Consider the following 13,547-nt stretch of genomic DNA (forward strand, 5'->3'; position numbering starts at 1 on the left):
CACAGAGCGGGGACACGCGGGGAGAGTAGGAAGGAGAGACAGACAGGGAGGGGAGGCAGAGCTAGAAAGACCTTGAAGGACGGTGGGGGGCGGGGCGGGTGAGGGAGAGAGACCCGGGGAGACCGAGGATCTGGGACACCCAGAGACAAGGGCGGAGACACACGGAAGGGCAAGAGCGCGACAGCCCGAGAGACCGTCGGGGGGAGTCCTCGGCGGGCCGGGCCCTATGGTGCCTGGGCTCCCTCCCGCCGCGTCTAAGGTCAGAACGCGTCTAAACGCGGCGCGAGCCTCCGTCTCCCCTCCAGCCCGGCCCCTCCTCCGCTCTAACACCTGCCGTGGCTCCCAGGCTGGCAGGCGGGGTCCGGAGGGGCTGGCTCGCGCGCCGCCATCTCGCCCGCTCGCTCGATCTTCCCCGAACACCTACCGCGAGCCAGACACAATGCTAAGCCTGGAGAGGCAGTAGTGACCACATCAGACCGAATGCTTTTGTCACAGACTCAGAGTGGGGGTCGGGGGTGGGGAAAGGGAGAACAAGGGAGTATCTGTTGCCTTAAGTTGTGCATTGTGATTGATAAAGCCAGCCAAAGAGGGGGTGTTGATGGCAGTCCCCGGCTCTGGGGACAGTGTGTTCCAGGCCAGGGAAAGGCCCTCAGGTGGTGTCAGAAAGAGGCCAGGGCGAAGGCCTGCACAAAGCAGGGAGCACTGCCTCAAGGAGCACCCCTCCCTCCCTCCCACTCCCTCTCACCCTTGCCTCCTGCCCTGCCTGGCACTGCCACCCTGGAAGCCCTGCTCTCCAGCACTGGTTCCAGAAGCTTCCTCTATCCCTTAAACAAAATGGCTAAGACCCTGGACCCTGTAGCTTGGACCTTCCTGCATCAGAACCCAGGTTCCTGGGTGTGTGCTCTTGGGCAAGTCACTGCCTCCGTTCTTTATCTGTCTAATGGTCCTTCCTTCACAGGTATTTTCAAGAATTAACTGGGAGACAGGCGCCTGGCTGGCTCTGTGGGAAGGGCATGTGACTCCTGCTGTCTGGCTCGTGGGTTCGAGCCCCACATTAGGCATAGAGATTACAAAAATAAATAAATAACTAATAAACTTAAAAAAAAAAAAAAAAAAAAAGGAGGGGCGCCTGGGTGGCTCAGTCGGTTGAGCGTCCGACTTCGGCTCAGGTCCCGATCTCGCGGGATCTCGCGATCTCGCGGTCCGTGAGTTCGAGACCCGTGTCGGGCTCTGTGCTGACAGCTCGGAGCCCGGAGCCTGTTTCGGATTCTGTGTCTCCCTCTCTCTCTGACCGTCCCCCATTCATGCTCTGTCTCTCTCTGTCTCAAAAATAAATAAACGTTAAAAAAAAAAAATTAAAAAAAAAAAAAAGGAATTAACAGACATGTAGTCAAAACCCTCAGCCAAGGCTGGGGCCTTAATAGATGTTCAAATCATAGCTGTTTATGATTTCTGTTATCCTGATGACCAGCTTTGGCTTCCTGATTATTTCTGGTTGCTCCTAGTGGGGCCAAGAGCTCCTTTACCTGCGGTCGGGTGACCTTCTGAGGCGCTGCCTTGTTTTGTGGCCTTGACAATCTGTTGTCCGTCTTTGGGCCCCAGTTCTGTTGTCTGCGAAATGGGCAGCGTGACGTTTCCGGGTCCCAGACTCCACCAGCACTGTTTCTCCCCCAAGACTGCATCCGAGTCCAAGTTGCTGATGCCCAGAGGACTCAGGAAGGAGGAAGGCTGCAGGTGCGCCTGGCCGGCCCGACTGTGGCCATTTCGTGGATCACGTGGGGAGTTCTAGCTCAAACCAGGAGCCGGAGGAAGAGGGCTGGCTTTCTGGGCCACTGGGGTGCTCTCAGGCCTAGGAGTCGGTGGAGGTACAGAAGGGGTGTTTGGGGACAGGGGCTGGGTTCGTCTCAGGCCACAGGGGCCTGGGGGAATTCTCCAACACTGAGGACGTTAGCACACTCGAGGACAGAGTAGGGGGGCGGCTCACACCCCTGCTGCGCACATCCCCCTGCTAAAAAGCCCCTTCCAAAGGGGAATGATCACAGAAGGGGAGGGGCTTTTAAGAAGAAGGGACCGCCCCCCCCCCACAAGGGATGGGGTCTGAGAGGGGGTTGGGTGGCCAGAAACGGCTGCGTTCGTCCTGTCTGCACGGCTCCCCTCTCCTCCAGTCCTGTGCCCAAGGGCTGGGGGCATTGCCTCCCCTCCTCCACTCCCTGGGCCCCTCCCTCTCAGCCTTCCCCCTTCCTGCTGTGTTCCTCCCCATCCTCCTCCAACTCCCCCTCCTCTCTCCCTAACCCCTCCCCGGCTCTTCCCTCCATTCGCTCCCCCTCCTCCTGTCCTCCCCTCCCTTCTCCACCCCTCCCTTCTCTCCCCCACCCCCCTGCCTCCACCCCTCCCTTGTCTTCCTTCCCCCTCCCTTCCTCCTCCCTAGACCCCTCCTCTCCCCCTCCCCCGCACTCTCCCCACCGCCCCCTCCTCCTCCTCCTCTCCTCACTGCTCTCCCTGTCCCCCTCCCCTGCACTCTCCCCACCGCCCCCTCCGCCCCCTCCTCCCGCCTCATTAGGCGCGGCCGCGGCGCGGGGCCCATTAGCGGATCAATTAGCCGAGGTCGCCGGCGGCGCGGTCGTTAAGCGCGGGAGGCCGCGGTGGGGAGGGGGCACCGGAGGCGGCCCCTCCGCCCGCCAGGCTCCGCGGCCGCGCTCGCGTACCCCCCCCCCCCAACCTTCTTGTCAGCCTGCTCCACCGGGGGCTCCCAGATCCAAGCCCCGCAGGTGGCATTGGGCGGGGGTGCTCCGAGGCCCAAAGGGAGGCCCCCCGAGGTCCCAGATCCTCCGTGGCTGGGCAGGGCGCCCCCTTCTCCGGAGGAGACCCCTGTTTTGGGGGTGTCGGATTTGTGACCCCCCCCCCCCCCCCACGGAGCCCTTCATCTGCCAGCAACATCAGTAATAATAACACCAGCTGCAGGCTTCCTGCTAATTCTCGGGAACAGTTTCCCAGAAACTGAGATCAGACAAGTGACTTCACTTGCCTCAAATCCCTAGTTAGGGTCTGAGATGGCTACAAACCCAGGTCTGCCCTCAGCAAACTGCTAACGTTTATTGAGCTGCTTCTAGGTGCAAATTAGGGGGAAAAAAAATTTGCAGCCAACGCTCCCCATCCCTTCTCTGCCTGGCTCTCCGTCAACACACGTGCTGACACATTTTGTGTTTTCCTGGTTATCTGTCTGTTCCAGCCAGAGGACAGGAATTTATGTCTTCTGTGTCCCTGGGGCTCACAGTAGGTCTCAATGAAGGAATGAAGGAACTGTGCCAGGCTGTGCTGTAAGCATTTCCACGGATTAAATAGCATGGCCTTCATAACAAGGAGTAGTATTGAGATTATACCCATTTTACAGAGACAGGGAAACCAAGGTCCAGAGGGGAGAAGCCGCTTGTCTAGATGGCCCAGCTATGAGAGGAAGAGCCAGGATTTATGTATTTTTATTTTTTTAATGTTTATTTATTTTTGACAGAGAAGGAGAGAGACAGAGCACGAGTGGGGGAGGAGCAGAGAGAGAGGGAGACACAGAATCCGAAGCAGGCTCCAGGCCCTGAGCCGTCAGCACAGAGCCCGACGCGGGGCTCAAACCCACGGACCTCTAGATCATGATCTGAGCCGAAGTCGGACGCTCAACCGACTGAGCCACCCAGGCACCCCTGAAGAGCCAGGATTTAAATTGAGGCTAGAGACCATATGCCTGGAACCACCATGTGACATATTAATGGCACCTGTTGTTCCCTGCAGGACCTGGGTGGAGGGGCCTGAGAGGACTTAAGAAACGTGTCATCCAGGGACCTGGGGACACCTGGGTGGCTCAGTCGGTTAAGCCTCTGACTTCGGTTCAAGTCATGATCTCACGGTTTGTGGGTTCGAGCCCCACATCAGGTTCCGTGCTGACAGCTCGGAGCCTGGAACCTGCTTCGGATTCTGTCTCCCTCTCTCTCTGCCCCTCCCCTGCTCGACTTGCGCTTTGTCTCTCTCCGTGTCTCAAAAATGAATAAACGTTAAAAAAAAAAAAAAAAAAAGAGAACACTGTTCCAGACAGACGGAACAACATGTGCAAAGGCCTCTAGGCAAGGAATGGCGAGATGTTTCAAGCTGGTTGCCGCCTGCGGAAGAGGGATGATTGGAGGGGTGGGGAGCAGATCCAGCTGCCACGGAGGCCACAAATCTATTTTTTATGATTTTTTTTTAATTGTGAAATGTAACACACAAAAGGGTGCACAGGTTGTGAAGTGAACAAATTCATGAATTATTACAAAGTGAACACCCTCATGTAATCAGCAGGCAAGTTGAGAAGTGAAACACGACCGGCCCCATTAGAAGCCCCCTGTGCCCCTCCCCCTCTGCCAAGGGTAACCCCATGACACCTGACAGCACAGGTCACTTGGGCTGGATTTTGTTCTTCATATAAATGGAATCACTCAGTACTCATGCCTTTTTTTTTTTTTTAATGCTTATTTATTTATGATGAGAGAGAGAGCGCGCACACAAGGAGGGGAGGGTCAGAGAGAGAGGGACAGAATTCCAAGCAGGTTCCGCGATGTCACTGTGGAGTCCCAGGCAGGGCTCGATCTTAGGAACCGTGAGATCGTGACGTGAGCTGAACCAGGAGTCAGTGGCTTAACCAACTGAGCCACCCAGGTGCCCGAGTTTGGAGTTTGGGGTTTTAACCCGAGGATAAACATTAGGCGGGGAGTGACCCCATCACACTGGCGTTTTTAGAGGTGCTCTGACTGCAGTGGGTGCAGGGGCGCCTGGGTGGCTCGGTCCCTGTCCCCACTCCTCTGTCTCCTCTTTGCTCAGGGACATGAGCCATTTCTCGTGCGGTGAGCAGTCCGCCTTCCCCTCTGCCTTTGGTCCCCCAAGGGAACCCACTGGATGGGGGGCAGGTGAGAATTTCTTGGACTTGAAAAGTCCCTGGGTGCCCAGGTCCCTGAGGGTGGGAATTCTACGCCCCAGCCCTCCTTGGCTGCCCCGCCCAGCCCCACCCTTAGCTTCTCCCCACATCCTGGGTGGGCAGCCTGAGGGCCTCTTGGCCCAAGTGCCAGATGCACTCTGGGAACCTCCTTTCCTTCTGGCTCCCCCAGGTGGTCCCGCTCAGGGGGTGGCTCCAGGACCTTCAAGAGGTCCTGGCACTGTCACGTTCAGCTGGGGGTCTGTCTTCTCAGCTCTGGAAAAAGGGTCTTCGTGTGGGCAGTGGCAGTTGATCCCGGCAGTCTGGAAATCTGTCTCTAAGGGAAAGGAATGCCACTTAGGAGCCCTGTGGCCTGGTGATCAGACACCAGCTCCATTAAGCCTCCGGCACCGGGGCGTGGCTGTGTGACTTAGATCCTCCAGCTGACCCTCTCTGGTCTATGCACCAAGTTCTGCAGACAGACTTACACCGACAAGCCGGACTCACCCGGGACTCTCGCTAACCCGTCCCTCATAAGGAGGGAGCTCAGACGTGAGGGAACCCCCTCCTCCCCTGGGAAGGGGGGCACCGCGGCAGCCCGCAACACAGAGGCAGGGACAAGGCGACCAACCTTCTCACATCTTTATTTGAAAGGCACAGCTAAGCCCACCCTCGACACAGCATTGTCACTTCTCCGCAGCGATCAGACGACTGAGCACAACAAAAGCTGACAGTCTAAAAGGCTATATACAGACACAGGTGTGGGTGTTGCTTGTTTTTTTTTTTTTTAAACATTTTTCTGTCTTTCCCCCCCCCCCCCCCCCCCCGTAATATCCCTTTTCTTAAAAGACAAGCTAGTATACTGGAAAAAGGAAAAAAATAAAATAAAAACCAAGACAACTTGAGTACCCTCATCTTTATTCGGGAAGGGGAGAAAGGGAATTCTGGGACGCCCGCCCCCCCCTCCTCCTGCTCCTGGCTAAGCTCACTCTCCCCGCCCCCTCTCCTGCGGGGCGAGGGGCGAGGACAGGTGGGCGTGGGCTCCGGAACGGGCAGAGGAGGTGAGGGAGGGGGCAGGACGGGAGGAGGGGGGGGTGCCCAGGGCAGGAAGGGGCAGCTAGCGTGTTGTCTGCATGCAGTGCCGGGGTGAGAGGCTGGGGGGCGCGCCCCGAGGGGCCCTGCGGGCGGACGTCAGGTGCGCGCATGTGCGGACGGGGAAGTGCAGGGGTGCGGGGCTTCTGGAGGCTTTGCTCTCCTCTGACCTGGCTTCCCGTTTGTGCCTCCAGGCCTCAGCTTGCCGCCGGTGTGGAATGAGCATGAGCAAGGTATTCACCCACTCAGGCTGCAGGGGTGGGGGGGGGAGGAGGAGGAGGAGGAGGGAGGAGGCCGGGGGTGTGAGCGAAGCTAGGGGCGGCACACAGGCAGGGCTAGGGCCCCAGCAGGCGGCTACCATAAATACTACCGAGTTCAGCCAATCCCGAGCCCTACTGTGTCTTGCGCTAAACGTTCCTCTCTCTTCCGTTGTCTGTCTCCCCTCTGCCCCCCCACCCTCCCCATCCCGGCCGCCCACTAATCCGACTTCTCGCCGTCATCCTCCTGGTGGGTGTCACCGTCGTGCCCGTTCTTGTCTTCCTTGGAGAGGTGGGCCTGGGAGCCCAGCGCGGACAGCGAGAGGAGGCCGGTGCCCGCGCTGACGGCCGGCAGCGAAGGCGGTTGCAGCCCCACGGGCAGCGGGGTCAGAGGCAGGGCCAGGGCCTGCAGCTGGGACAGCTGATGGGCTTGGAGCTGCTGCTGCAGGGCAGAAGGAGGGGAGCATTAGCTGCCGGGCCCACCTGCCCTCCCAGCTGCCCGCCCACCCGAGACCCAGACGTACTCGGATGATGGAGTTCAGCTCAGGAGCCGTGACCTGCTTAGCTCTCTCGATGGCTCCCAAGACCTGCTGTTGGTGCTGGAAAGGGGAATGGGGGGCAGAGAGGAGCCAGGTGCTGCACCCTGATCTCAGGTGCGGCTCTGGGGCACAGAGCCCAAGAGAAGCCACTCTCCCATCCAGGCTAGTAGCGCCACGCACCGTCCCCCCCCCAACCCCCATGGCTCTCGACCCCACCAGAAAACCCCTCTCCATCCCCTTCTGTTTACCAAGCCTCAGCCAGTGCCAAACATACGTAAGAAAACGACACTGGGTGAGTCTGAGAGACACCCCGGATCTGCCACCTACAAAGAAATAGATGCACGGTGCACAGCGTGGCCAACTGTACAGGCAAGTCTTGATCCTAAGATCTTGCAGATTGCGGTCGAACACCTGCTAATCCAAGCTCCTCTCCTTCCATAGCTGAGGAAGGCCCGGAGGATTCTGGCAGTGCCGGAGTAGGAGTCTCGGTTCGGCGCAATCCCTCCCCAGAGCAATCTGCCCCCTCCACACCCCAGCACTCCCTGAACGTCCGTCTCTTCTGCCGTCAGACGCCACAATCTGCCAATGTCTCTTTCTGCCTTGCCTCCCAGGAAGCCCCCGTCATGAAAGGAAAGCCCAAGTCTAGGTCTTCCAGGCCCCAAGAACCCCTTTCTCTGGGGTTTTCACAGTGTCCTTCTGGAACTGTCCCTGGGCACGCAGGTTCCCCACGGGCCCCAAGATCGTCTGGGCTTAAAGAGGAAATGAATTATCGACAGCAAAACCTGGCAGGGGCGGGGAACGCGGAGCGGGTCTCACACCAAGAGTCTTAAAATCTCAAAAAGCAGAAGTGAGAGCCCGGTGCCCCAGGGCGCGTGCGTGTGTCCACGCGTCCACCTGTGGGTCTCCGCGTGGCTGCACGTACGTGCATCTGCGTGCACACGTGCATGTGTGTGCCTCGTGTATCTGGGTGTCGCGTCTGTGCACGTCTGCAGACGTGTGCTGAGTGCCCTCCCCGTACACACACACACACACACACACACACACACACACGCGCGCGCGCGCGCGCGCTTCTGGTGTTGTGGCCTGAGGTGGCCCGCGGGGCCTGGCAGACAAACCTCAGGAAGGTCCGAGGCAGAAGCAGGACAGGCAGGAACAACTCTTGGGCATATCTGACATTTTCACCAGTGAAGTGACTCACTCCAGCCTGGGGATTCTGCAGCAGGGGGAGGCCCCTCCCTCCACTGCCCTGCACCCCCGGGGGGTTGCTCCAGCCTGGGGATTCTTCCGCACAGGCCAGGCTGGTGTCTGGGAGGTCCAGAGAGGGGAGGTGTGTGGTCGGGGCAGCCGGCTCCGCGCTGCCTGAGGGCTGCAGCGGGGAGGGCCTGGGGCAAGTCCACGGTCTGTCTACCTCCTCCTCCCAGCAGCCCTTGGGGGGGGTGGAGGGTCACTCACCTCTTGGGAAAGGTAGGGTAGGACCTGGGCACAAATCCCATTCAGCCTCTTGACGATTTCAGCCTGGAACGCACGGAGGGTTCAGTCCAGGGCAGGCGCCGGGGGCAGGTGCAGACCAGCCCCAGGAGGCCCGCGAGGTTCTAGCTAAGAGGCCAGCTCGGCCCAGGGTCAGATCAACACCTCAAGCCTATGGGTACCCATCCAGCGGTAGAGGTGGGATCTGAGGCTGGCTCCCGGCCCTGCTGCTGACAGTGAAGACGCAGGACCGGGCTCGGGGGGCCGGGTGGCCCTGAGATGATGGCCGGCGCCTGGTAAGGAGTGGCTGCTTGTAGGGGAGGGGTGGCCAGCATCATTGTTTTTATGACACCCCTCAGCTGGCCTCCTCAGCGCACGGATAGCCAAAGCAAGGCTGCAGGGTGAGGGGCAGTTTGGGGGTCCACGGTGCGCTGGCATGTTACCCTCCCCCACTGTTGTAAAGGGGGGTCGACGGGGCAGGGGGCTGGTAGGTTGGGGGGAAGTTTCTGCCCCTCCCCCTCAGGGAGATAAACCTCCCAGGGGGGCCCAGGAAAGAGCAGACAGAGGGCTCTGAAGTAACAGTATGAAGGACAGACTTGGTTCATAGCCAAGGGGCCGGGCCCACCTGCCTGGGGGTGCTCAAGGGGGGCGGGGGGCGTACCTGCTTGTGCATCTCGATGTTCAAGCCGTAGGACATCTCGTAGTACTATTGCGGGGAGAGAGAGAGAGAGAGAGAGAGAGAGAAATGGGGGGTCGGTAAAGGATGGGGGGTTCCAGAGACAGAGATGGGGGAGTGACAGAGAGACAAGGCAGGAGGCAGCCAGATGAGAGTGTGAAGGCAGGAGAGAGGAGAGGCATGTAGGAGGCACCCAGACCCGGAGCAGGGGCCCAGGCCCCTGGGGGAGGGGGGGGCACTTGAGGGAGCTGGGAGGGGGCTTCAGGGCCCCAGCCTGGCCTGGCTCCCCTGGGTTCTGGAATAATTATCCAGCCCCTCTCCGGCACACAAACATTCCAGGGCTCCTAATCTTTTCTCTTTATGTGTCTTGTCGGCGGGTGGCCCCAGACTCCCGGGAAGTCTGCCTTCCTGGGTATAAATAATCAGGATAAACAAAGCCTGCTGGGTCTGGCTCTGGGGTCAGGAGCCCCCCTCCTCACGTCCCAGATCTGACCCTGCCCCCTCCCCTCCCCTCAAGTCCCTCATGGCTCCCCATCATCCCTGGGGGTGGGGCAGGGGAAGCCAAGTTCATTCCCAGGACATTGCAGTTTCTCCTCTGCCCAGAAAGCTCCTACTCATTCTTCAAGACCCGAGCCGCAATGCCCCGTTCTCCGTGTAGCCTTCCTTAGGCAGTGTGCCCCTCTCTGGAACCGTCCCCCCCGGCCCCCCCCCCCCGCCCGTCCGTCCTGGGTCCCTGGCTCCGCCCCATCCCCATCCCTCTGGGGCCAGGAGGGTAAGTATCTGCCTCTGCCTCCCCTGTAGCCTGGGAGAGCTGGGCTCTGGGCTGGACCAACGCAGGGGTTTTTGACGTAGAAATTGCCACCTGGTGGGTGTGGGTGTGGTGGCAAGTGATTCCGGCAGCGTGCACAGGCAGGGTCTCAGATGTCAGGCAAAGAATGCAGTGTCACCCCCTCCCTCCCCCCCTGGGACCCCAAAGGGTGTCAGGGTCCCCGGCCCCCCCCCCCCCCCCCCCCCAGTCCTCCTTCCGAAGCCCGGGCCAGGAGGGGTTAAACGCTGGGATGCCCAAACTGTGGGGGCAGGGAGGGATCCGGCTGCTCCCCCACGTCAGTTCCTGGCCTTGGCTTTCACAGCAGCCGCCTCCTCTGCTGCCAAGGACAGCCGGGGGACCTGGCAGGCCCAGGCTGCAACCCGGTGGTTTGGCACCTCGGCCACCGCCTGGGCCGGCGGCCAGGCCGGCAAGGCGGACTCAGCCAGGCCCCGGGGGCCGGCTGAATGCAGAGCAGACCCCGAATCCTCCTACATCCCGCAGGAGGCGGCCAGGGTCAGGCAGCTGCCAGGGGCGGAGGAGGGTCTGGGGTCCCCCCACCAGCCCCCGCCCGGCCACCCCGGGGCCAGCTTACCATCACGTAATGACGCTGCATCTCTGATTTTTCACTGGCCAGCTTGTCACATTCGAGCTTCAGGCTGAAACAGAACAAGGAGGGAAGGGCCAGGGGTGAGGTCCCCCCTACCACCGTGCAGGGGAGCCCAGAGCTTTGGTGGGGGCAGAATGATGCGCCCCTCTGTGGAGACGGGGCAGGGGGTGGGTTGCCTCGGGCTCCCGGGCTGTAAACCGAGGATCAAGAACTCAGCCTCGGAGACACGGCTGCAGAGAAAGTCGAGGGTAAGCACACGGATTACAAACACCCTGACCCCAGGTCCGCCAGGGACTCAGAGAAACTTCTCCCCGTCCAGAAACTCGATGAAATCCGTGATATTAGCGTCGACCCTCGTGCCACGGATGACGCAATGGACGCCCAGAGAGGGTGAGTAAGTGGATCAAGGTCACACAGCCAGAAAGCTGGCTACAGAGGCCACAGTCCCAACCGCTGGGGAAAACGATCCAGCCAGGGAGGAAGGAACAGAAACCACAAAAGGGCAGAGAGGGTGCAGGGCTGGCTGGCTGGCAGGGAGCTGGGTTGGACTCACCGAGGAATCTCCAAGGGGACCGGCCAGGCCCCTCTTACAAGCCTTGATTTCACTAGGGGATTCAAGTTCCACTTTTGGGTAACAGAGGTGGTGAGCCCCTGGCCTCTTGCAGGCTCTCCCGGCAAGGATGAGCTTAGAGCATTTCTCAAAGCCCACTTGCCGCCAGCCCTACCGAGGGGGGCAGAGAAAGAGGCAGAAAGCAGACGGCCGGCTCGAGCCAGGCACACTGGCCTCAAAGTTCGGCCCCGCTGCTTTGACGCTGTGTGACCCTCTACCTCTCTGGGCCTTGGTCTCTGCATCTATTAAGTGCCAACCTCCCAGGGTGGGGTGGGGAGAATGCAACCGATTAAGACAAGGAAAGCTTCTAGAACAGCTCCTGTTATACAGTAAGCACCCAATAAACGCACGTTGGTCTTGTGGGGCCTAGCGTCTCCCTCTACCAAAGTGACTGCCTCGTACATCCAGGTTCAGAGACAGGCCACAGTCTGTGACGCTAGGGGCCCCGTGAGTTTCTTTTCTCTCATTTTGTTTAAGAACACTATTTGTTGACATTAAAAAAAAAAAAAAAAAATCAGGCACTTCCACCGCAAACTCTGAATTTCTGGCCCTTCTTGGAGATCTGGTAAATCCCGTGTGTACCCCCAACACGGTAGGACCCCTTATTGTATAGAGAGAGACCCAGGTCCAGTGGATGGAGATCCCAAAGTTCAGAGAGGGCATCTGGATTACCTGAGGTCACACCGTACTGTGACCTCCAGTCTATGGGACTGGACCAGGCCCAGTACTCCTGGGCACGGGCCAGGCAGGGAGGGAAGGACCCCCTGGGGGGGGGGGGGCTCATAAAAGCCAGACCTGCCAAGCCAAGCCCCTAAACTCTCCACATCAGGGGATGGAACAAAGTTCAACTGCCTGTGCCTCAGTTTCCTCATCTGTAAAATAGGCCCAGCGACAGGACACTGGGGGAAGATTAAACAAGAGGATGTAGGTTGAGTATTTACCACATGGGGAGCGTGGAAAGTACCCTCAAAAGGTGAGATTTTTGTACATATCTCTATCTCACTATTTCCGTTTCTCCTTGAAGAAAACCCAGGAAGCTTCTTAGATCGCTTTTGTGTGGGTAAACAGAGGTCCAGAGAGGGCCCAAGGCCCCACTGGGATTCGTGACCAAGGACCCCCTTCTGATTCCCAGGCAAAGCCCCACACTCGGGAGCACAGCCTTGAGGGCTCGCATTCTTCTACCCAGGGACTAGGTGCAAGTGTCTCTGTGCCACTTCCTTGCTGGGCATCCCCAGAAAAATCTCTGAACTTCTCTGGGCTTAAACCTGTTTAAGTGGAAGGCTGAAGGTAGTACCAGTTCCTTCCCCTTAGATCCCGCACTTGGCAAGCCCTTCACAACGTTAGAAGATTAAATTCTGGAGGAAGAACCACCTTGGAGCGTCAGGACCTCAGGAACTCTTTCTCCAAAACTAAGACACAGAGATCTCCTGTGGGGTGGGGTGGTGGAGGGTCCATCCCCCAACTTCTTGGGAGGTCTTCTATCCAATGGGGGTGGGGGTGGGGAGAGAGGCTCTGAAGCCACACAGGTTGCCGCGGCTCTGGGCACATAATTTCACTTTTTGTGCCTCCGTCTACTTACCTGCGAAATGGGCTGTTTTGAAGTAAGTCTAGGGGAGTTTAATATTGGAAAAGTGTTCACGACAGCGCCTACCACATGAAAGGACACTCTCTACCTACATTTTTTCAAGTCTACCTATACAGTAGGGGCCGCAACCTCCCCTCTAGGCCTCCCCTCTAGGGGTGCCCACCATCCCCCCCTGCAGGGCCCCTGGCCCCCAGCTCACCTGTGATACTGAGCCTGCAGCAGCTGAAACTCATCCTTGATGCGGTCGCAGGAGTCCGAGGTGGTGAATTTGAGTTGCTGGGGTAGGTGAGAGGAGCCCTGTGGGGAGGGGCGGCCCGGGTCAGGGCCGGGCGGGGCGGGGCGACCCCCGAGGCAGCGGCCGGCCGGCGGCGCAGCTGCAGCGCGCGCCCCCCCCCCCCCCCCTCGCCCCACTTCCCGGGCTCGTGTTTACAGCCCCTGGCGCGGCCCCCGCCCTCGCTTCCTGCCCCCGCCTCTCCCGGGGGAAGGCGAGGGGGTGGGTGCGCCCGAGCCGCCTCGTTCCCCGCCACCCCCAGGCTGTGGGGGTGCGTTTTAAGGCCCGCCCTTGGTGGGGGGCAGCGTGCGCCCTCTACCGCCCCTCCACAGCGCCGGAGGGGGGTGCACATCCGAGAGAGCCCCAACTGCCTCTGCGATGGGGGGAGAACGTGTCCTGGAGTGCCCCTCCCCAAGTTGGTGGGGGAGCAAGGCCTCCCCGCAAAGTCCCCTTGGGGAAGGGGCCTCTCCCAGCGCCCGAAATCACCCGGCGGGGGGCCCTCCACCCCAGATTCCCAGCACCCTTCCTCCGGGCTGCGCTCTTCCGGGAGGGGTGCGCCTCGGATCTCCCCCCACTCCTAGGCCCCAAAAGCAGCCCCGGTGTTAGAGGTGCCCGGTGGGGCTCCCGGGGAGCCCCAGGCCCGAGGCCAAGGCCGCCCCAAGGCCCTGCCTGCCTGGCGGGGGTGGGGGGGGGGGGGGGGGG

At 60.0% G+C, this 13,547-nt stretch overlaps 1 protein-coding gene across 6 annotated transcripts in view; it reads right to left on the bottom strand.

The window, feature by feature from the left end:
• LOC121021476 (TLE family member 5) overlaps positions 1-13,547 on the bottom strand; it is a 43,985-nt gene that overhangs the window by 29,709 nt on the left and 729 nt on the right. For 4 of the 6 annotated variants that reach the window (XM_040461862.1, XM_040461861.1, XM_040461864.1 and 1 more), the window contains exon 2: positions 12,774-12,871. In XM_040461862.1, coding sequence (XP_040317796.1) covers positions 12,774-12,871 — 98 coding nt within the window. Of the gene's footprint in view, positions 1-5,561; positions 6,725-6,806; positions 6,882-8,273; positions 8,337-8,949; positions 8,995-10,364; positions 10,429-12,773; positions 12,872-13,547 lie in introns of those variants that run through there. The other 2 variants (XM_040461867.1, XM_040461865.1) reach the window with 2 other exon arrangements.

Source organism: Herpailurus yagouaroundi, unplaced genomic scaffold, assembly GCF_014898765.1.
Source record: "Herpailurus yagouaroundi ecotype Mexico unplaced genomic scaffold, PumYag 295, whole genome shotgun sequence".
In the NCBI taxonomy this organism is placed as follows: Eukaryota; Metazoa; Chordata; class Mammalia; order Carnivora; family Felidae; genus Herpailurus; species Herpailurus yagouaroundi.